The 23,306-nt window shown below is 34.0% G+C and overlaps 1 protein-coding gene across 1 annotated transcript; it reads left to right on the top strand.

The window, feature by feature from the left end:
• Positions 1-18,999: 18,999 nt before the first annotated feature.
• On the top strand, positions 19,000-19,635 carry LOC141692979 (uncharacterized). The gene is made up of 2 exons (XM_074497958.1): positions 19,000-19,275; positions 19,336-19,635. The coding sequence occupies exons 1-2, from the start codon at positions 19,000-19,002 to the stop codon at positions 19,633-19,635; spliced, it is 576 nt and encodes a 191-aa protein (XP_074354059.1).
• Positions 19,636-23,306: the final 3,671 nt, after the last annotated feature.

The raw sequence follows: 23,306 nt of genomic DNA, 5'->3' as shown, positions 1-23,306 counted from the left end.
TGGTTGCGTAAGAGGCCGTGGCGGCGGTCCAGCGTGAGCTATGTGTTATACGGGATATAACAGCTTGCTAGGCCAATATGTGCCTTGGGTACCCCTTTGTTTAGTTGGATATGCTTCGGCATACCGGTGTTGCTCCGCGGCTGATCACCGGCGGCAACACACCGTCGTTCGAGGATTCGAATCTAAAGTATTATATTGCTTTTGATAATCTTATAAGGAATGTTTTATCAACTGTTTTGGTTTTGAATAAAGGTGGAATACAATTTTGATTTGGTTGCTGATTGATGTTGATATTTAAGTTGTTGTTAAATATCAAAGGTGGTATTAATGCAGATGATTGATGTTGACTTCCATATTTTAGCGCGGGTAGGTTGTGAGCATCAAAGTTCGGATTGATATCTAATTTAATATGACATCAAAATGAATATTAATATCAAGAGTTGAGTTTTGAATAAAGTTTATGATTCGTTCTATAATCATTGTTTTATGTTATTGTTGTTTACGATATTTCCGTAAACAATGTTTTACGAGTTTTATTCTCGTCAAGATTCAAAGTATTGCTGAAGCATTTCGCTCAAAAATATCAAAATGATTTTGAATACAATTAAGGAACCAATTCTGGGGTTCCTCAACTAAAATTTTATGATTCAGCAATAATGATTTTAAATGTTATGCTCTAATGCATGTTAGGTCACACACACTGTAGAGGGGGTGAATACAGTGTATAATACAATCAAATCGAACTTTAATATCTTGAGTAACAGAAAATAAACTTTATTGAAACAATAAACTCTGTTACAGTATGGAACTGTTACCTCTCAGTGATGAACAAATATCACGAGAGCTGCTAGGGTTACAATGAATAATCTTCTCGAATATGATAACACTTTTAGTGTAAACCCTATGTCTGTGTTTATATACTACACAGTTACAAGATAATCGCTAATTGATATGGAATATAATTCTGCTTCCTAAAATATATCAATTAGATATATTTTCTTCCAAGTATTCCATTCTTCACGGAACTCCTTCTTCATGCATATCTCTTCTTATGTTTATCTCGATCTTCTTTCCTTTAATCAGCTACTTTCCTTATCTGATCGTCCTTCAGCACTTAAGTTCTGATATCCAACTTCTGATGATTATCTCCTGATAATATAAGTACTGATATCCTTAAGTCCTGACTTTCCGTATAAGTACTGATTCCCAGTTAAGTACTGATTTGTCCAGTTAAGTAAGATCTGAAAACTAAACATAAATCATATTAGCCATGACATTATCAAATATATCTAACAATCTCCCCCAACTTGTAAATTAGCATAATATACAAGTTTAACAGATATTTGATGATGTCAAAAACATTAAGTATAAATGCATGAGAATTAGACTAGATAACTACAACTTACAGTCCTTAAAGCTTTATCAATATTTAACTTCTGATAACAACTTCAGTCTGTACAAATATCAGAATTTAAGCAGTTGTAGATCTTTGACTTGGCTTCATCTTCTGATCTCTCTGATGTCAGGAGTTGTTCTGAGATAGTTCTTCAACAAACATCTCTCAGCATATCTAAGTTCATCAATCATTCTCCTTTTGGCATCTTTAAGCTCTGCAGTATCTTCACCAATTTGAAAGATTGCAGCCCTGAGATCATTAATCTTTGCTTTTCTTATATCCTGATCCAGTCTGATCAAATAATGCTTTATCAGACTCAAGATTGAATTCCACAGCCCTGTACCCTAGAAAGGTAGTTATAATTTGAGCAGAATTGGGCTTCATTTCAACTATATCACCCTTGTGATCTCTGTACTTTGGAACATATGTGCAGTCGGATTTAATAGAATAAAGCCTTTTCTGTCTCTGAATCTGATCCTTCAAATAGTTTGCAGCAGTTCCTGTCAATCTGTCATCCACTTGAAGTAAGAATAGTACATGCTCCAATTCTTCAAAATACTTCAATGGAATGGCATTTTGCCTTATATGATAAACCCTACCATCTGTCATAAAATACAATAAGATGTATTCTTTCAAGTAGGTATGGTAAACCATTTGTACAGATTCCAGTTGATTCAATCTTTCAGGAGTTGCTCCAATACCTGGTTCACTCAAGGAAGTTGGATCATTGGTAGTGTTCGGTATTCTCCTTTCATCAGCACTTCCCAATCCAGTTTTATCTCTTGCTTCCTTTCCAATAACTACTCTAGCTTTAAAACCACTTGCAGTAGTCTTCAAAGGTTGAGTCTGTTTTGCTTTAGTGAATCCTGGTAGGAGTGTCTTTGGTCTATCTTCTGATATCAAGTTAACTTGAGCTATGTCAGAGGTTACTTGCTTCTTCTGAATATCAGAACTTACAGTTTCTTGACTCTGAACAACTTGAGCCATGTCAGAGGTTGTTTTAAGAACTTTTCTTGAAGTCAGAGCAAGATCATCCTTTTCATCAATAATTTCTTCATCCTTAGGAGGCACATAAACCTTGATAGGTTCACCAACCTTTTCTTTACCCTTGAATCTTGGATGTATCTGTGGTTGTGATTTAGCCAATATTGCTTCAGTATGTGTCCTTTCTTTGATCACAATGCCTTTGAGTTTTGGAAGTGGCTTTTTACCAGAAACTTTAGATTTAGATGTGACTTTCTCTGATTTAAGTCTGGCTTCTTCTTCCATTAAACTCTCCAAGTCCATTCCTGGATTTTCCTGAAGAAATAACTGTCTTGACATTTCCTCATCAAGATCTAAAAGTTCATCAGAACTTATCCTTTTACTAGTAGCAGAACTTATTCTTTTCCCAGTATCAGAACTTGTCCTGTGACTTGTGATTGCAGCTTTTCTTGATGTGAAACCTCTACCTTGACTATGACCTCTACCCATTCCAGAGTTTCCTAGATCATCCTTTTCATCATCCTCCCCTTTCAGTGTCTTGTCAGTCTTGCATTTGGACTTAATTACTTTCTCCCCCTTTTTGGCATCAGCAGGTAGTAGAAGAGAGACAAACAATTCCACTGAGGCTTGGATTTCATTAAGTTGTGATTGCTGAGAAGCTTGATTTTTCAGAATATCATCAATCTGAGCTTGTTGAGTATCTTGAGTCTTCTCAATATAAGCAATCCTGTCAAAGGGAGGTTGGAAGAACTTTTTCTTATCAATCTTTTGAACTTGTTCCTGTTTGATAAATTCTTCCTGAATCTTGTGTAGCTCTGCATGAGTAGTTGAATGAAGACCTTGTAGATGTTTAGTACTCAATGCAGTGACTCTAAGTTGGGTTTTGAAATCAGCAGAATTTAACATTTCATCAGCTTTAGTCAAGTGCTCAGCAAGATGCTTTTCATTTGGAACACAGGAAACTGAGTTCCATTCCTTAGTCCACTCCTGTCCTGCGGGAATTTCACTCCAAGGCACTGGTGCTTCTCTGGTAACAAACTTCTTAACAAGTTCAGACTTAAGAATAGTTTGTTGAGAAGCATGTCCTGAAGGACCTGCTTCATGAGCATCTGCAGTTGGAGCAACATCACCAGTATCTCCAGCATTTGCAGCATCAGAACTTACAGAATCAGTACCCTCTGATAAAACAACAGTGTGAGTAGCAATGGAGGCTTCAGCATCCTCTAATTGCTGATCTGGTTCTAAGTTCTGATCAACAGCCATATCTTGATGCTCACCTAAAGTCTGATCATCAGCATCTAGATGTAGAGAAGGTGTAGCAGATAACTCTGGAGTTTGAACAACATCAGTAACATGTGTTGTTGAAGGATTAGTTGCTGTTGGAGCTTCTAAGAGAATTACATCAGGCATAACCAAGTTTTGAACATCAATATCGGCACTTGTGCCTGGATCAACAGGAGATACAGATGGTGTGATGACCTTTTCAGAAACAGCTTCCTTAGATGGAGTTGATGGAGAAAAAGTAACTTTAGCAAATTCCTTTTCTTGTGAGATCAGAGATTCCTGATCCCCTTCCTTAGCTGCTTCCTCTTCATCATCTGAAACTGGCCTATTTGCCCTCTGTTTCTTGTATCTCTTTGTAGATTTGGATTCCTTGGGAGTTTCAGGAACAGTCATTCTTCTAAGCCTCTTGAGAAGCCCAGATCCCCCAATTCTAGAATCCTTCTGAGAAGTCACTTTCTCAGCTTCTTCAATAACAGGTTCTGAAGAAGGAACCTGTTCCTCAGTATCAGATTCATCTCTCAAAGCAATCTTCCTTTTCTTCTGAAGTGTTTTAGGAACAGTCTTTGTCCTCTTTGGTTTGAAAGATGAAGGCTTCATAGTAGGTGCTGATGATGAGGGTTGAACTGTCTGTGAAGTGGAGAGATAGGATTTGATATATTGTCTGAGGGTTGGTTGAGTAGAATGAGTGGTAGGTGCTGATGGTTGTTGTGATTTTTGGGAGGTTGTTGTTGGTTGGTCATCAGAATAAACAGATCTATAAGTATCAGGATCATCATTTACTAAGATCTATTTTACAGACTGAGGAATCTGTAAAGGTCTAACCACTGATTTCTTAGTGTCAGTATTTACCAGGTCATTAAAGTAGCGTTTTGCAACTTTAAAAGGTGGAGTTGAGGAACTGACTAATTGAGGTTCATCAGTACAAAAAGTATATATAAGTTGACAGAATCTAGCAAAGTACACAACATTCCTATCCTCTGTCATCCTATCCCCAATAAAACCAATTATACCAGTTGCAAAATCAAAATGAGTTTGGTTTATAATAGCATACCCGATGTGCTGACTCAAAATTGGGATAGCATCAAAATTCGAACATTTGTTCCCAAAAGCTTTAGTGATGCAGTCGAAGAAGAAGCTCCATTCTCTTCTGATATGAGCCCGTTTCAACTGCCCAAGTTTTGCCAAACTCTGTTTATACCCCAAATTGGCCATTAACTCCTGAAGAGCTGATTCCTCTGGAATTGAAAAGGTACATCCTTCTGGGAGATGTAGAGCCTGGCGTATTGTACCAGGAGTGACTGCATATGAAGAATCACCCACTTCGAAAACAATACTAGGAGTGCCATGTCTACCACCATCATCAAAGTGCCTAGTCCGCCAAAATGTCAGAACTTGTTGGTTCAAAAAGACTGAAGGCTGGGTCAATGCATACCCAATCTCACTGTGTGCAAGAAGATCTTGCACAAAATGCAATTCAGATGGAGCTTCAGCATGATCAAGAATTGCAGCATAGTTGTTTGAAACAAACTTAGCTCCATCAATGATTAAATCCTTAGGTGCCATGTGAAAAATTGAGATTTAAGCGTGCTTGTTAGGTGTTTGATAAAATATCTGTATGAAAAACCAACGTGAGAAGAAGAAAGAGAGTAAAAGCAAGGAGAGAAAAAAATATGAAGGGAAATAAAAGATTAAAAAAAAAATCTTCTCTCTTTCTTACTTATACTCTAAAAAAAATGTTACCGTTGGACACCTGTCAGACATGCAGTAATAACGGATAGTTACTGGGCTCGAGAAAACAGTAATCATTACTTACCCACTTGCCGTTTTTCAAGGAAAAATCGTTCCACTTACCCAGATATTCCATTAATCAAGGTAAAACAGTTTTAATTCAAAATTGAAACTGTTCCCACTTATTTAACTATTTTTCACTGCAACATTGATATTCTGAAAATAAATCAAGTGAAAATGACCAAGATAAATCATATGAGTAAGTACTGATAAAGTAAAATCAGAACTTAAGTTAAAACAGAATTTATATGGGCATCAGAATATGAATATTTATCAGGATTTATCAATACATTACAAAATAACTTAGAGACAAAATCTTGAAACAAAAACAAATTTCATTAATATATCAAGTGAATACATTCATGAAATTGAAATTACATCAGAATTTATACAAGATTTCCCTAAGCTGCTAAACCTAACATCAACAGCCTTAGTCCTAGCTCAAGAAGTAGGGCAAGGCTGACGATGAAGAAAAATAGGAAGAAGAAAATAAATCATTTCTTCTTCCTACTCTCGACAAACAGAATGGCGAGTCGAATGATTCGCTCTTGCTGGCGGAGAGCTTCCAGCCTTTCCTCCTCCAATCGCTCCAGATGGCGATGGTAATCCATATAGAAGAACAGGAGGTGGGTGAGTACCTCTTGTCGGACAGAGTCCCATATCTCATCAGGAATGGCAGTGACGTGCCATTCCTGCTGCCAATCGGCACAACTTAGCTCCATATTGAATGTTTCGTAGTTCAAAAACATGTTGTATCTGACCATGGTGTTTTTGAAAGAAAAAAATGAAGGTAAGATGAGTTTGTGAGAAAGGATTTGATGGGAAGGCTGATGTGAAGTGGTTGCTTATATAGGCAAGAGAATGCCAGGAGACGCAAAGAAATTTAATGCTGACAGGTAGAATTAATTCTACCTCATCTCCCCAGACTTGGAAAAAGAAAAACATTCATTGGAAAGAGAAAATATGGTTTAATGCGCACAAGAAGCTAGTAAAAGTTGACTGTTCAAGTACGAATACCATTAACCCTATCCATAGTGACTATTAATCTTCCACTTCAACATATTCTAGTTTGAACTGAGACTGTTATCAAATTTTATTCACAGATAAGTCAAGTAAAGAATTAGACTGTAATATCAGAACTTAGACTTATATCAGAACTTAACAGGCATCAGAACATAATTTCTTAAGTCGAAAAAGGAATGCCTATTTTAGTAAGTCCTCATCCAAGTTCTGAGTTATATTCTTTAGAACTTAATCATCAGAACATGCAACCAGAACTTGTCCTCAGAATTTGTGCAAAGTGACACAATGACTGTTTATCTAAAACAACATAGACCACCACAGTAATTTTCATCATTCATATGGAGTTATTAGTGTGTGCATTAAGCTAAATGTTAGACAAAGAGTAAAGTCTAATTCACTTCAGTACATCTTCGAAATAAGGCATAACTTAAAACTTTGCTAAAGAGTTGTCATTATTCTGAAACCTACTATTGAATAAGTTCATGCTTGAGTCCACCTCAACTATTTTGTGCTAATTTTATGCATCTTTTTAAATTCCATTTTACAGTGGCTTCTCAGTTTAAGTGAGTCATGACTGCTTATCAGAATTTATGCTATTATCAGAGTATTTCTCCAGTAATCATAGAGTGTGAAAAGTCACCAAGAAAATATTTTGCTTTTCTAATGCATATTTACTTAATACCAGCAATGCACTTGGGTCGTCCCTTCCACATTTTTACTCTACATCTCAAAGGAGTACCTGATTTTATTCTTTGATCCTTTTGCCTTTTCTTTTGATAAGTGAGGTTTATCAGCACTTAGTGCATTCAGCAGATTTACTAGTATCAGAACTTAACAGATGAGTAGCATTATTCTAATTTCTGACTTGGTAATAAGATAAACAAAGTAAACTCAACTAAGCTCAATTATCCGAATTTTCTTGTGTCAATAGATTTCCACAGAAATAATTACTTCTTACATGGGATCATTTGTTTATTGAAGACTACTAGGTCAACATCTAGCACAGTTATCCTCATAGGATTGAATAGTTACTTAAATAGACATATCACTTATCAGAGTTTAGAAACATATATCAGACAACAGTCACTACTTAAACACATTTGTCAATTAAGCACAGAATATACAAGGAGATTAAATTCTGTAAATACTGATCATAAGGTCTGATATAATAGAACAAGACTAAGCAGATTTAGAGAAAAAACCTGAAACCATTCCAAGTTCATTTACCAATCTTGTAAAAGTGGCTTCACACAATGGTTTTGTGAAGATATCTGCTAGTTGTTGATCTGTTGGAACAAAGTGCAATTCCACTGTACCTTCATCCACATGTTCCCTTATGAAGTGGTACCTGATGCTGATGTGCTTTGTCATAGAGTGTTGAACTGGATTACCTGTCATAGCAATAGCACTTTGATTATCACAGTAAATAGGGATTTTGAAATATGTTAACCCATAATCCAGTAACTGATTCTTCATCTAAAGAATCTGTGCACAACAGCTTCCTGCAGCAATATACTCTGCTTCTGTAGTTGATGTGGAAATTGACTTTTGTTTCTTGTTGAACCAAGAAACCAATCTGCCTCCAAGAAATTGGCAGCTTCCACTTGTGCTTTTCCTGTCAATTTTGCAACCTGCAAAATCTGCATCTGAGTAACCTATTAGTTTAAAATCTGATTCTCTAGGATACCACAATCCCAGATCAGCTGTTCCTTTAAGATACTTAAAAATTCTTTTCACAGCTGTTAAGTGAGGTTCTCTTGGATCTGCTTAAAATCTTGCACAAAGACAGGTAGCATACATGATATCAGGTCTACTAGCAGTTAGATAGAGTAGAGAGCCAATCATACCTCTGTAATCAGTAATATCTACTGATTTACCAGTATCCTTATCCAGTTTTATTGCAGTGGCCATATGAGTGGATGCACTTGAACAATCTTGCATTCCAAATTTCTTCAGCAAATTTCTGGTGCACTTAGTTTGACAAATAAAAGTGCCTTCTTCATTCTGCTTGACTTGAAGGCCCAGAAAATAGCTAAGTTCCCCCATCATACTCATTTGATACCTTGACTGCATCAATTTGGCAAACTTCTTGCAAAGTCTGTTATTTGTAGACCCAAAAATGATATCATCAACATAAATCTGGACCAGAAGTAAGTCCTTTCCATGGTTGAGGTAGAACAATGTTTTGTCTATTGTTCCTCTGTTGAATCCACTTTCCAGAAGAAACTGAGCTAAAGTCTCATACCATGCTCTAGGAGCTTGCTTAAGTCCATAAAGTGCTTTATCAAGCCTGTAGACATAATCTGGATATTTGGAGTCTACAAAGCCTGGAGGTTGTTCAACATATACTTCCTCCTCTAATTCTCCATTGAGAAAAGCACTTTTTACATCCATTTGAAAGACAGTAAACTTTTTGTGAGCAGCATAAGCCAAAAATATCCTTATGGCTTCTAACCTAGCAACTGGTGCAAATGTTTCATCATAATCAATTCCCTCCTGTTGAGAATATCCTTTTGCAATCAGCCTTGCCTTATTCCTTGTAATTATGCCATCACTGTCAGTTTTGTTTCTGAATACCCACTTTGTACCAACAACAGATCTATTCTTTGGTCTTGGCACTAGGGTCCAGACTTTGTTTCTTTCAAATTCATTTAACTCCTCCTGCATTGCTTGCACCCAATCAGCATCTTGAAGAGCTTCTTCCACTTTCTTTGGCTCAGTCTGAGAGAGAAAAGAATTGTAAAGACATTCGTTTGAAGTACCTGTTCTAGTTATGACACCTGCATCAGGATTTCCAATTATCAAATCAGGTGTATGTGATTTTGTCCACTTCCTTGCAGATGGAAGGTTTTCTCTAGAATTGGATGCTCCCCCATGATCCATGCTGTCTTCATTTTCATTTTCTGATGCTCCCCCTGAAACTATGCTCTCTGAGTTGGATTCTTCAGAATTTAGATTTTCAGCACTATCAGAACTTGGCTTATAAGAACTTGACGAATCAGAACTTGAAGATCCAGACGTATGCTCTGAAGTTTTTTGAGATGTGGTAAGATCTTGAGTATGCTCCCCCTACACAGGTGCATCTTCCTTTGGCGTAGTCACCACAGTTTCAATAACATCAGATTTTAATCCATCAGAATTTTAGTCTTCATTTTCAAATCTCAGCTGATCATGATCAATAAAATCTTCAAGACCAGTAATCTTCTTGTCATCAAAGGACACATTGATAGATTCCATGACCACTTTTGTTCTCAAATTATAGACTCTGAAGGCTTTTGTGGAAAGTGGATATCCAACAAAGATTCCTTCATCATCTTTTAGATCAAACTTTGATAGCTGTTCAGGATGAGTCTTGAGAACAAAACACTTGCATCCAAATAGATGAAAGTACTTCAGATTTGGCTTCTTTTTCTTCACCATCTCATATGGTGTTTTTCCTTGCTTGTTAACGAGTGTTGCATTTTGAGTAAAATAAGCAGTCTGCACAGCTTCAGCCCAGAAATAGGTTGGAAGCTTTGCTTCTTCAAGCATTGTACGTGCAGCTTCAATGAGAGTTCTATTCTTCCTTTCAACAACTCCATTTTGCTGTGGAGTTCCAGGAGCACAAAATTCCTGCTTTATTCCATGGTTTTTGCAAAACTCTTCCATTATCAAATTCTTGAACTCAGTGCCATTATCACTCCTTAAGGTTTTCACAGAATCTTTGACCAATTTATCCAGATGTTTGACATGATCAATCAAGATAGATGCAGTTTCACTTTTTGTGTGCAAGAAATACACCCATGTGTATCTAGTGAACTCATCCACTATGACCAATGCATATTTCTTCTTTGCAATAGACATGACATTTACTGGACCAAATAGATCAACATGTAGTAGATGATAAGGCTCAAGAATTGATGATTCAGTCTTGCTCTTGAATGAAGATTTTCTTTGTTTGGCCTTCTGACAAGAATCACAAAGGCCATCAGGAGCAAATACTGACTTTGGCAGTCCTCTCACAAGATCTTTCTTGACCAGTTTAATTATATTGTTGAAATTTAAATGAGAGAGTTTCTTGTGCCAATTCCAGCTTTCTTCAATTGATGCTCTACACATTAGACAGATTGCAGAACCATCAGTACTTGTTGAAAGCTTAGCTTCATAAATGTTACCACGCCTGTATCCTTTCAGAACAACTTTGCCTTTAGATTTACTCACAACTTCACAGTATTCTTCAAAGAAATCAACATGATAACCTCTGTCACAGATCTGACTTGTACTCAGCAGATTATGTTTAAGTCCTGAGACCAGAGCTACTTCTTTAATGATGACATTCCCAAGATTGATATTTCCATATCCCAATGTTTTTCCAATATTGCCATCTCCATAAGAAACACTTGGGCCAGCTTTCTCCACAAAGTCTGATAGTAGGGCCTTATTTCCAGTCATATGTCCTGAACATCCACTGTCCAGAACTAGAATATTTTTCCTGTTGCCCTGCAATCACAAAGACCACTAATTATTAGTTTTAAGGACCCAGACTTGCTTGGATCCTTTGGCCTTATTAAGTTTGTTAACATTTGCAGCGGATTTAGCATCAGAGTTTATGTTAACATTTTTCTTATCAGAACTTACACTATCAGACTTTGAATCAGAATTTACACTAGAAGGAACAATGGAAACTTTCTTCAAAGAAGGTTTTAATTGATAATAATCATAGTACAAACTATGATATTCCTTACAAGTATAAATGGAATGCCATAAACTACCACAATGAAAACAGGGATTTTGTGGTTTATATCTAACAGACTGACTCTTAACTCCTGATTTTGAAGGTAAGGAGTTAATGTTCTTATTCTTCCTGCAAAAAGAAGCCAGATGGTTAGAACTTCCACAGTTATGACATGTTTTCCTAGGAGCATCAGGAACAGGTTTATAATCATTGCTTTTATTAACACCTTCCTTTCCATTCCTATTTTTCCTAGGTGATTTTACCTTGTTTGCATTCTTAACATCTTTCAGCTTATGCTTAAGCTGCTTCTTAGTCATTAAGCCTATGTTTACTTCAGCTGTCTTTTCCTGTTTTAGTTTGTCAGAAGTTAATCCCTTTCTAACTTCTGATTTATCATTATCAGACTTTTCAGTTACAAACTTAACATGTTTTAACTTTGGCTTTTGCTTAACAACAGGCTTAATTTCTACAGTTCCTTTATCATTTTTATCCTCTCCATAACCTAAGCCCTCTTTCCAATTTTCACTACTTAGCAAATTTTGAGTTGTTCTGCCGGAGTTAGTCCAAGTCCTGATTATTTCTCTTTCCTTTTCTAACTCAGTTTTTAGAGATTCATTCATTTTTAGCACTTCATCCCTAATATAAAGAGCATCATCTCTATCCTTCTGAGTTTGATGGAATATAACTAACTCTTTTTCTAAGAAATCATTTCTTTTCTTAAAAGCAAGATTTTCAGAAGTTAATCTTTCACATATTAAAGTTTGATCTCTATAACTAACAAACATGGTTTTAAGATATCTTCTCAACTCATTAATATCATCAGTATGAAAAGCATAAGTAGCCTGAGGTACCTTTGTTTCAGCAGTTTCAGAACTGCTCTCAGCACTTTCTTTATCAGTATTTGCCATCAATGCATAGTTCTCCTCACTTTTAGAGTCTGAGGTGTCTGTCCAGTTTTTCTGCTTTGTGACAAGAGCCTTGCCTTTGTCACCCTTTACCTTCTTACAGTCAGGAGATATGTGGCCTTTCTCACCACAGTTATAGCATTTGACATTGGTATAATCTCCTCTATCAGACTTTCCCCCTCTGCCTTCAGATCTTCTGAAATTCTTCTTATCAGAACTTATGCCTTTCGTGGAAAACTTCTTTCCCTTCCTGAACTTCCTGTATGCAATCTTTGTGATCCCTTTCACCATAAGAGCACACAGCTTCATCATCTCCTCATCAGCATCAGTCTCAGGTAAGCTTTCAGAATCTGAGTCATCATCACTTTCAGAACTTGATGACTCAGTATCAGACTTTGTTAAAAGAGCTTTACCCTTGTCTTTCCTTGAGGTAGCTGCCTTGGGGGATTCTTCTTCAGCCTTAAGAGCAACTATTCTGGACTTTCCTCCTTTTCTCTTGCTTCTTTGTTCCATCTCAAGTTAATGAGTCTTGAGCATTCCATAAATTTCATCAAGAGTTGTTTTATCAAGATTATAATTATCTCTTATTGTTGTTCCCTTCAAATCCCAACATTCAGGAAGAGCTAACAGGAATTTAAGGTTTGAATCTTCAAGATCATACTCCTTATTAACCAGTGACAGATCATTCAAGAGTTTGACAAATCTATCATATAAATCAGTCAATGATTCATTAGCCTTTGAATCAAAGTGTTCATACTCTTGAGTGAGTATTGTCTTCCTGTTCTTTTTAATCGTATTAGTTCCCTGACACCTTGTTTCCAGAGCATCCCATATCTCTTTAACAGTCTTGCAGTTAATTACCCTGTTTGACATTACATTATCAATGGCACTATGCAGTAAGTGTCGTACCTTAGCATCCTTAGCAATTGATGCGATATCTTCAGCAGTATAATCACTCTTTTCCTTTGGTACGATTTTTGCTGCTTCACCTGCAACTGCAACAACGAGCTTGGTTGGTTTGTGAGGCCCTTCCTTGATTCTATCAAGATATTCTGGATCTGTAGCTTCCAGAAACATGGTCATCCTCACCTTCCATATGGCATATTCAGATGGTCTCAGTATGGGAACTCTGATGGTTTCATACCGACTTTGAATTTGTGTCTTTGGAGGATCTTCAGTTTTGGTAGGCTTAGTTGGAGTTTCTGTGTCAGACATGATTGTGTTTGGATCTTTAACTGTATGTGTGTTAACAAATAAGCTCGGATACCACTTGTTAGGTCACACACACTGTAGAGGGGGTGAATACAGTGTATAATACAATCAAATCGAACTTTAATATCTTGAGTAACAGAAAACAAACTTTATTGAAATAATAAACTCTGTTACAGTATGGAACTGTTACCTCTCAGTGATGAACAAATATCACGAGAGCTGCTAGGGTTACAATGAATAATCTTCTCGAATATGATAACACTTTTAGTGTAAACCCTATGTCTGTGTTTATATACTACACAGTTACAAGATAATTGCTAATTGATATGGAATATAATTCTGCTTCCTAAAATATATCAATTAGATATCTTTTCTTCCAAGTATTCAATTCTTCACGGAACTCCTTCTTCATGCATATCTCTTCTTATGTTTATCTCGATCTTCTTTCCTTTAATCAGCTACTTTCCTTATCTGATCGTCCTTCAGCACTTAAGTTCTGATATCCAACTTCTGATGATTATCTCCTGATAATATAAGTACTGATATCCTTAAGTCCTGACTTTCAGTATAAGTACTGATTCCCAGTTAAGTACTGATTTGTCCTGTTAAGTAAGATCTGAAAACTAAACATAAATCATATTAGCCATGACATTATCAAATATATTTAACAATGCAGATGTCGGTTTTATATCAAAAGACCCTATATATATTACAGTGATCTTGTTGAGCATTTCTTCCGCTCATACTTGCCTGTTTTTAAATTTAACCTCCAGTGAGGATTAGTTTGCGCTGTTTAGCTGCGTAATTCGAGGAAGCAAAGAAGAAGCTTTTGGAAGGTGGTTGGTCCAGGTTTTGCGGGCTAGTGTAAGTTCTATTGTGTAAAGCTGTTTATATTATATTGAAATATATTCGAGTTATTTTTGCTAAATATCTTCCGCTGGCATTTGTTTATTGATTTAACAGGTTAATTTGGATTGAGGTTTATAGTGACGACCAAATCCTCTGACCCCGGATTTGGGGGCGTTACATATTTCATGATGAAGAACAACCAAATCCAAATCCAAAGAGACAAACACCAACCACATCATAAAATTAGGGTTTCTCGTAGTTAAAGTTTGACTAATTGAAAGTGTTATACGATTTGGGGTTTAATTGTAACCCTAATTTACTTGCAATGTGATGAGATTGTGAGATAACTAGGTTTTAATTAGGGATATAGTGAGAAAGAGAAAGAGGTAGAGGGAGAGAAGGAAAGAAAGAGGGAGATGAGAGAGAAAACCGGAAAGAGTCGGAAGAGAAAGACAAGAGTGAGTGTAAGTGAGAGAGATATATGGGAGTGATATGAGTGAGTGAGTGAGAGAGAGAGACGTAAGTATGAAAAGGGGGAATATAATTTGGTCCCAAAGAGGGAAATTAAAACAGGGAATTTTTATTTTGTTTTTAAGGAGAAAATATTTGGGAAACAGAGGGGAAAAAGAATATGCGTGTTTTTTTAATATTTTGAAATTAATCATCGACAACGGTTATAATTTCATTCCGATGTCTAAGAAAACTCGACATCGGTTATGCTAAAGCCGATGTCTAATTCATGTTTCTCATTTTTAACATAACTATCGACGATAGTTATTTTATTGGCCGATGTCTAATATACGTAGTAACATCGCTTTAAAAATAACCAATGTCTAAAATACCTTTAACATCGGTCGTCTGAGCAACTGATGTCTATTAACAAAATTTTAGTATTGACACCCCTAATCGGGGGCCATTATTATTCATAAAATTGAAAATATTATTCAATAATATTATTTAAGAAAAAATAGAAAAAATTGTGAAAAAGAATTAGTCGTCCAAGATTGAGCTTGAAATCGAGTACAAATCCTGGCTGAAATGTAAATGTAGCAGACTACACAAAATGGAGAAAATTCGACCCGAGCTTTAAAAATCAATTTTTTTCGGTTCAATGTTTTTATCTTCAAATCGACCGAAATAACTGAACTAAATGTATATTGTTGAAACATTATTATAAATGCATGAATAATAATTTACAAAATCTGTAAAAAATTGAACATATAAATATATCATCATAAGGATTTCTTTAAAAATTATTGAGATAATATTTTTTTAGGGATGGATTATATTATTATTTTTTTATTTTATTCAGTAAAAAATATAAGAATCGCGCTTTGTAATTTGTTTCCTACTCTCTTTTAATTTGGCAAGTACCTGTACTTTTAATATACTTTTAAATATGATTAAAATTTAAATTACAGATTCATAGTATTATTTAAACTCTAAATTATTATTTTTCAAGTTCATGTTTAATGTGTTTGATGAATTGGTTATATTGATAAAAATGGTTTAAACCGAAATCAAGCAGATTCAAACCTTTTAAAACGGCTCGGTTTGGTGTTTTTTATACATAACAGTATGGTTTATGATTAAAATTTCGGAAAACCGATAATTTTAGTTCGGTTTGATTTGAACCAACGAAACCCTTAAACCAACGAACACTAGATGTTGTATGACAAGAATGCAAGTTGGTACCCCGACTTTCGGGAAATTCAGTGAAGGCCCCAATAATTTATAAACTAAACATTTAGTAATTGCAGTTTAAAAACTGACAGAATCATTGTTGGAGTTTTAGAATCGACAAATCAGTCCCTGCAAAATTACGAAAAGAGTCTTAAAGGAAAAAATACGTAATGACCTCCTAAAAATGCAGGTTCAGACAAAAATAATATTTTTAATCAAAATATTAAATAATAAATTCGAAAAGTATAAAATAATTTCTAAAATATTAGAAAAAATAGAAAAAAATACCTAAAAGTACTGAACAATTCCAAAAAAAAATAGAAAAATAGTTGTTGCTATAAAATAATTCCTAAGAGATTAGAAAAAATTAAGAAAAATACTTGGAGTAGCGGACAAGTTTCTAATTTTTTTGTAAAATACCTTTTGTGCAAGAAATTTCATAAAAATTAGAAAGAATGTAATGAAAAAAAATTGGGAAATTATATAATTTTTTTAAAAGAATAAAAACACGATTTTCGAGATAGTAATGATTGTTTACAAAAACTTGCTAAAGTTTAAAACCCATCAGAAGTCCACTATATTTTCTAATGAAATCTCGAATAAGGCAAACCGTTCTAAATATGTAGGTCGCTCCACACTTTACAATAAAAAGATACCCATGAGAAAGGCCAAAAAGCAAGGATTACAAACAAAACTGCACATTGGGGGTAAGACATAAATAAATCCTACATAGATTATTGAATGAATAACCCTGAGTGTAAAATCCGTAATTTTAATTTTCATTTATTGATTAGATATTAGATATTATTTTGTTTAGATAAATATATTAATTTAGAATATTCTGAAAACTTTATGTGCAAGTTATTTGAGTGATGAAAAGATTTATTATTTGTGTAAAGAAGTGTGAGAATATACTAGAAAATCAATATCTTTTTAGTTTAGGTAAGTGTGTGTGGCAAATATTTTAGTTTTGGAATTTACTTGGAAAGGTTGTAAATTTTATAAGGAAAATTATTATATCCTAAACAGAATTAGGGTTTTATGTGCTTATATAAATACCCCTTTAGACAATAGAAAAACTTGCACAGGCTTTCTCACATTCGACTCGAAAGGTACAACCGTTGTTATATTTTTTACCGTTTTATTTCTACGTGACATATGCCATGCTTGTTCATGTGTCTTCTTAAAAACCTAATTGACTTATGTTGGTGTACAATTAGCATGCTTTCTCTTCTCTGTAATTAATCCATGCCATGAGCATAATAACTTTTATATGTTTAGTTAAGGTCAATATGCATGTATATAATTAGTATATATTAAATATATATTATTTCTTGTGAATCATGCTATATATCAAATTCTTGTTCATGCTGGTTATTTGTTTAGGGTGGTATTTGGGCTATTATTTAATGAATATTGTTAGTTAGATATTTATGATATATAGTTATAACTTGATATTAATAGAACTTGTTTTACGATCAAATTAGTTATATTTGTATAACTAAATAATACCTACTTTAATGTGTGATAATTAGTATGTATGTATTCGAATTTAGGCACCATGTTTCCATGTTTTTTTGAACACATGCTAACTTGCAAGTTGTAGTTCTTGTTTCTTAATTTCTTTTTATGATCATAGATATATTTAGATCATTATTTAATTTATAGAGATATATATTTCTTTAATAATATAATTGTGTAGATAAAATTTATTTTGTTGAGAAAAATAATTTTGGCATTTGGATTTTAATGTGCTGCTTGGTTCCGTTTTTGTTAACAATAATTCTGCATATTTCTTTTAATTTAAAATTAGAATATAGTAAGCCTTGTATTGATTTTGGTTAATTCCAAGTGGTCTACTTGTACTTAATGGTAAATGAGCCATGTTAATAATGTGATGGGCTGTAAGGCCCATTTACCTTTATTTTCTTTTTACATTTGTTTGTGTGACTTGGTTAGTTGGTTTGATACTTTGATATAATTAAATTGCTTTTGCCAGATACATAACATGCCTTAGGTTTCTGTCATGACATGTAAAATGTGTCTCTATTTAATTGATTTGTTCGATTACATGTAGAATGTCTGTTTAACATGTGAATAATCTGTTTATCGATTAAATAATTAATTATGTTCCCCTCATTAAATTTTAGGATTTGTTCGTGTTATTAATTTTGGATTTTAAGTGTCGACTTCGAGGTAAGTAACTTTTCGTTGCTCACCTAAATTGTTAAATCTGTTTTGCAATATATCTGATCGATTTGATTTTTAAAATTGTAATTTCAAAATAAAATTTAGAAAAGATTATTTTTATAAAATTCCCTCGGTTTAAGATTATGCATCGAATTATAGAACCCGATCACTGGGTAGTGTGATACATAGAATATAGAACTAGTTTTACGCACGTTCCGGAACACATAGATGCTTTGTTGAGTTTGTCTTAACGAGGGCGTAAACTAGCCCCATCGAATCATCGAATATAGAGTCGTGTCGCTGGCATAGTGTGACCGTAATTTAGAACTGTGGGAATAAATTATTTTTGTTCTGTTAAAGATTATTTGATCGATTTAGAAATTCAGAATTTTTGATCTTATTGAAAAATAATATTTTGGAGTCGTCATACGATTGTTACTTGCTGGGTTTTGCAGCTCATTGTTTAAACATATTTCAGGTTTGAGCTCCGGAAGCAAAGGATGTGAACTACGTGGATTTTGATGCTATTTGCTTTAGATGCAATTTATTGGAAAGGACTTCTCGTATTTATCAAATAAATTTTATTATCTTTAGACATTTATTTATCGGATTTGTGGAGCTGCGTCTCATATTTTATGATTTGGATTTAATAAGTTAAGCGTTTTTTGACTTTTATGATATTTTAGATTTTCGAATAAAAGAATATATTTTATTTAAGTTGTGTATTTAGAATTAATAGTCCGGAAGTCGGGTTGTTATAGTTGGTATTAGAGCAGGTTGTCCTTCGGAGTGTATTAGGTATGGGACTAGTACATTCCCTAGGATGCGATCCTTTAGACTATCGTATAGGTCTTAGGAAATTATATTGAATTTAGGCATATAAGTTTTTTTGATTATTTGATATGTTTGACTCTTGTGCTTAACGATCATTGACTATAAGTTTAGAAATTGTTTTGTGTGTTTTAGAAAAGATGGACGGGGAGAACGATAACAACCAGAACAACAACAAAAATCAGAACAATAATGGAAATCAGGGCAACAATGATGAAGGAGGAAAGGTCTTTGACCAGCTGGATGAATTTCTAGCTGTGCTTGTGAATCAGCAACCAAAGCCCAACATCGTCTCTCAGTTCAACCGTTTGAACCCGCCAACTTTTGATGGAGCTACAGACCCGGCTATCGTTGAGATGTGGATCCAAGAGATGGAAAAAGCTTTCGGACTTCTAGAAAGCAATGAGCAGCAGAAGGTGACCTTAGTTGTGTACCAATTGCAAGAAAGCGCTTATGACTGATGGCTTATGGAAAAGAGGAAGAACGAGACAACAACAAATCTTGAAGAAAATCCTGAACCGTACACTTGGGCAAAGTTCAAGAAGGCTTTGGAGGACAAGTACTTTCCGAGAACAGTTCATCTACAGAAAGAGAGAGACTTCATTCGGCTCCAGCAAGGTGCAAGAACTGTCATTAAATACGAAGTAGAATTTTCAAAGCTCGCGAAGTACACGTCGACCTTAGTGGAAGATGAGAGCAGCTGTGCACGAAGATTGGAAGAGGGACTTCGAAGTGACATCAGGAATTCTGTGGCGTCACTTGAACTTCAGACATAGGAGGCTGTCCTTAACAAGGCGTTAGTGATCGAGAGAGGCTTGGCAGAATCTGAAAAGGCAACTGGTAGCCGAAATAAAAGATGGTTCGCTCAAGCTGGTGGCCAATCATTTGAAGGGGGCCATTCAAGAAACAACACATGTATGATCAAGGTAATGGTCAAGGAAATCAAGAAAATTGCACCAGGTGTGGCGGGAACCACGCACATACAGAATGTCGTTGGAACAGAGGCACGTGTTTTCATTATGGGGAAGTCGGACACAGAATTGCTCAATGTCCTCACAATCCGCCACCAAGAAAGGAAGCAGATAATAAGGTGGGAAAATGACGTGTGTTTCAGCTCACAGGAAATGACAACTATCGTAATTAAGGTATAATTTCTTTTCTTTTGGTGACTTATTTAATTTAATTTTATTTTTATGAATTTGGGGGCCAAATTCTTTTATGGAGGGAAGAATATAAAATCCGTTTTAATTTTCATTTATTGATTAGATATTAGATATTATTTCGTTTAGATAAATATATTAATTTAGAATATTCTGAAAACTTTATGTGCAAGTTATTTGAGTGATGAAAAGATTTATTATTTGTGTAAAGAAGTGTGAGAATATACTAGAAAATCAATATCTTTTTAGTTTAGGTAAGTGTGTGTGGCAAATATTTTATTTTTGGAATTTACTTGGAAAGGTTGTAAATTTTATAAGGAAAATTATTATATCCTAAACAGAATTAGGGTTTTATGTGCTTATATAAATACCCCTTTAGACAATAGAAAAACTTGCACAGGCTTTCTCACATTCGACTCGAAAGGTACAACCGTTGTTATATTTTTTACCGTTTTATTTCTACGTGACGTATGCCATGCTTGTTCATGTGTCTTCTTAAAACCTAATTGACTTATGTTGGTGTACAATTAGCATGCTTTCTCTTCTCTGTAATCAATCCATGCCATGAGCATAATAACTTTTATATGTTTAGTTAAGGTCAATATGCATGTATATAATTAGTACATATTAAATATATATTATTTCTTGTGAATCATGCTATATATCAAATTCTTGTTCATGCTGGTTATTTGTTTAGGGTGAAAGCATGGTATTTGGGCTATTATTTAATGAATATTGTTAGTTAGATATTTATGATATATAGTTGTAACTTGATATTAATAGAACTTGTTTTACGATCAAAATAGTTATATTTGTATAACTAAATAATACCTACTTTAATGTGTGATAATTAGTATGTATGTATTCGAATTTAGGCACCATGTTTCCATGTTTTTTTTGAACACATGCTAACTTACAAGTTGTAGTTCTTGTTTCTTGATTTCTTTTTATTATCATAGATATATTTAGATCATTATTTAATTTATAGAGATATATATTTCTTTAATAATATAATCGTGTAGATAAAATTTATTTTCTTGAGAAAAATAATTTTGGCATTTGGATTTTAATGTGCTACTTGGTTCCGTTTTTGTTAACAATAATTCTGCATATTTCTTTTAATTTAAAATTAGAATATAGTAAGCCTTGTATTGATTTTGGTTAATTCCAAGTGGTCTACTTGTACTTAATGGTAAATGAGCCATGTTAATAATGTGATGGGCTTTAAGGCCCTTTTACCTTTGTTTTCATTTTACATTTGTTTGTGTGACTTGGTTAGTTGGTTTGATACTTTGATATAATTAAATTGCTTTTGCTAGATACATAACATGTCTTAGGTTTCTGTCATGAAGTGTAAAATGTGTCTCTATTTAATTGATTTGTTCGATTACATGTAAAATGTCTGTTTAACATGTGAATAATCTGTTTATCGATTAAATAATTAATTATGTTCCCCTCATTAAATTTTAGGATTTGTTCGTGTTATTAATTTTGGATTTTAAGTGTCGACTTCGAGGTAAGTAACTTTTCGTTGCTCACTTAAATTGTTAAATCTGTTTTGCAATATATCTTATCGATTTGATTTTTAAAATTGTGATTTCGAAATAAAATTTCAAAAATATTTTTTTATAGAATTCCCCCGGTTTTAGATTATGCATCGAATTATAGAACCCGATCACTGGGTAGTGTGATACATAGAATATAGAACTAGTTTTACGCACGTTCCAGAACACATAGATGCCTTGTTGAGTTTGTCTTAACGAGGGCTAAACTAGCCCCATCGAATCATCGAATATAGAGCTGTGTCGCTGGCATAGTGTGACCGTAATTTAGAACTGTGGGAATAAATTATTTTTGTTCTGTTAAAGATTATTTGATCGATTTAGAAATTCAGAATTTTTGAACTTATTAAAAAATAATATTTTGGAGTCGTCATACGATTGTTACTTGCTGGGTTTTGCAGCTCATTATTTTAACATATTTCAGGTTTGAGCTCTGGAAGCAAAAGATGTGAACTCCGTGGATTTTGATGCTATTTGATTTAGATGCAATTTATTGGAAAGGACTTCTCGTATTTATCAAATAAATTTGATTATCTATTAGACATTTATTTATCAGATTTGTGGAGATGCGTCTCATATTTTATGATTTGGATTTAATAAGTTAAGCATTATTTTGACTTTTGTGATATTTTAGATTTTCGAATAAAAGAATGTATTTTATTTAAGTTGTGTAACGACTGGGAAATTTATGTTTATATTATATCAGAATCATAATAAATAAGTGAAAGACATATGTTATAGCCTATTTGTTTATTCGAGGATTTAACTCAACTCAAATAAAAATATAATAAGTAAATAGTGGATCTATCGTCAGAGAGATCTCACAGAGTAACATATGTCAAAGGATTAAGTAACATTGTTCATCTACAGACTTGATGACTTAATTCACTGGAAGAAGCTCAAGAAATTGATCAAGCCTCAGTGATAAAAATCAAGATTGTGGATTTAATCAAGTGACAGAGATCTCGTCAGGGTATCAATTATTTACAAGGATTTAGTCTGAAGAAAATCAAGAGTATCAAGGTCAAGGCATGAAGAAATATCACGGAAGTTAGTCATTCATGAACCAGACAGTACATTGAGTGTCAACATTGAAGTGGTGGAATTGATTCATATATTTCAGTGATTTTCAGAAGATATACAGAAGAATGGATGCTGCTCAAGATTAGTATTAATTCTCTATTAATTAATTAAGTCGTATAATTTAATTAAGAAAATAAATTATATCTGCAAAGATTAATTTATTTGATTAATTGAATTAATTGATTAATTAATTCTGAATTAATATTAAGAATTTTCAGAATTTAAATTGGTTAAAAATCTGTTTTAATTCAACAAGACAACTGATTGTATTAGTATGACAATCGGTATGACAATCAATAGTCATACCGAAAGTCATGCTAATTCAAAAGGATTGTCTTACCAGAATTATTATAAGAATTAAATCTATTTATTTTCAGCAAAAATAATCTGATTGTCCTACCGATAGTCTTGCTAGTTCATTCTGATTGTCTTGCTAGTTCTAAAAGATAGTCCTACCGAAAGTCTTGCTGAGCCAAAGAGATTGTCATGCCAGTTCATTTTCATTCGGTTGGTTGATAAAAGAAGCAGAAGCTGAACATTCATTTTAATCATACAGAACACAGCATTGAATATTCAACAGCAGAACACAGAACAAAAGAAACCTGCAGAGAAATTATTGTAAATTCACAGATCATTTATTTC

The sequence above is a fragment of the Apium graveolens genome, chromosome 2 (assembly GCF_009905375.1).
Source record: "Apium graveolens cultivar Ventura chromosome 2, ASM990537v1, whole genome shotgun sequence".
In the NCBI taxonomy this organism is placed as follows: Eukaryota; Viridiplantae; Streptophyta; class Magnoliopsida; order Apiales; family Apiaceae; genus Apium; species Apium graveolens.
This window is presented reverse-complemented; position numbering and strand designations above follow the sequence as displayed.

What these genes read in the sequence shown, in the direction of transcription:
- LOC141692979 (XM_074497958.1), top strand. Translation starts at nt 19,000, where the DNA reads ATGGACGGGGAGAACGATAACAACCAGAACAACAACAAAAATCAGAAC. An exon ending in AAAGCAATGAGCAGCAGAAG is followed by an intron (nt 19,276 to 19,335) that starts GTGACCTTAGTT and finishes CTTATGGAAAAG; the next exon opens with AGGAAGAACGAGACAACAAC.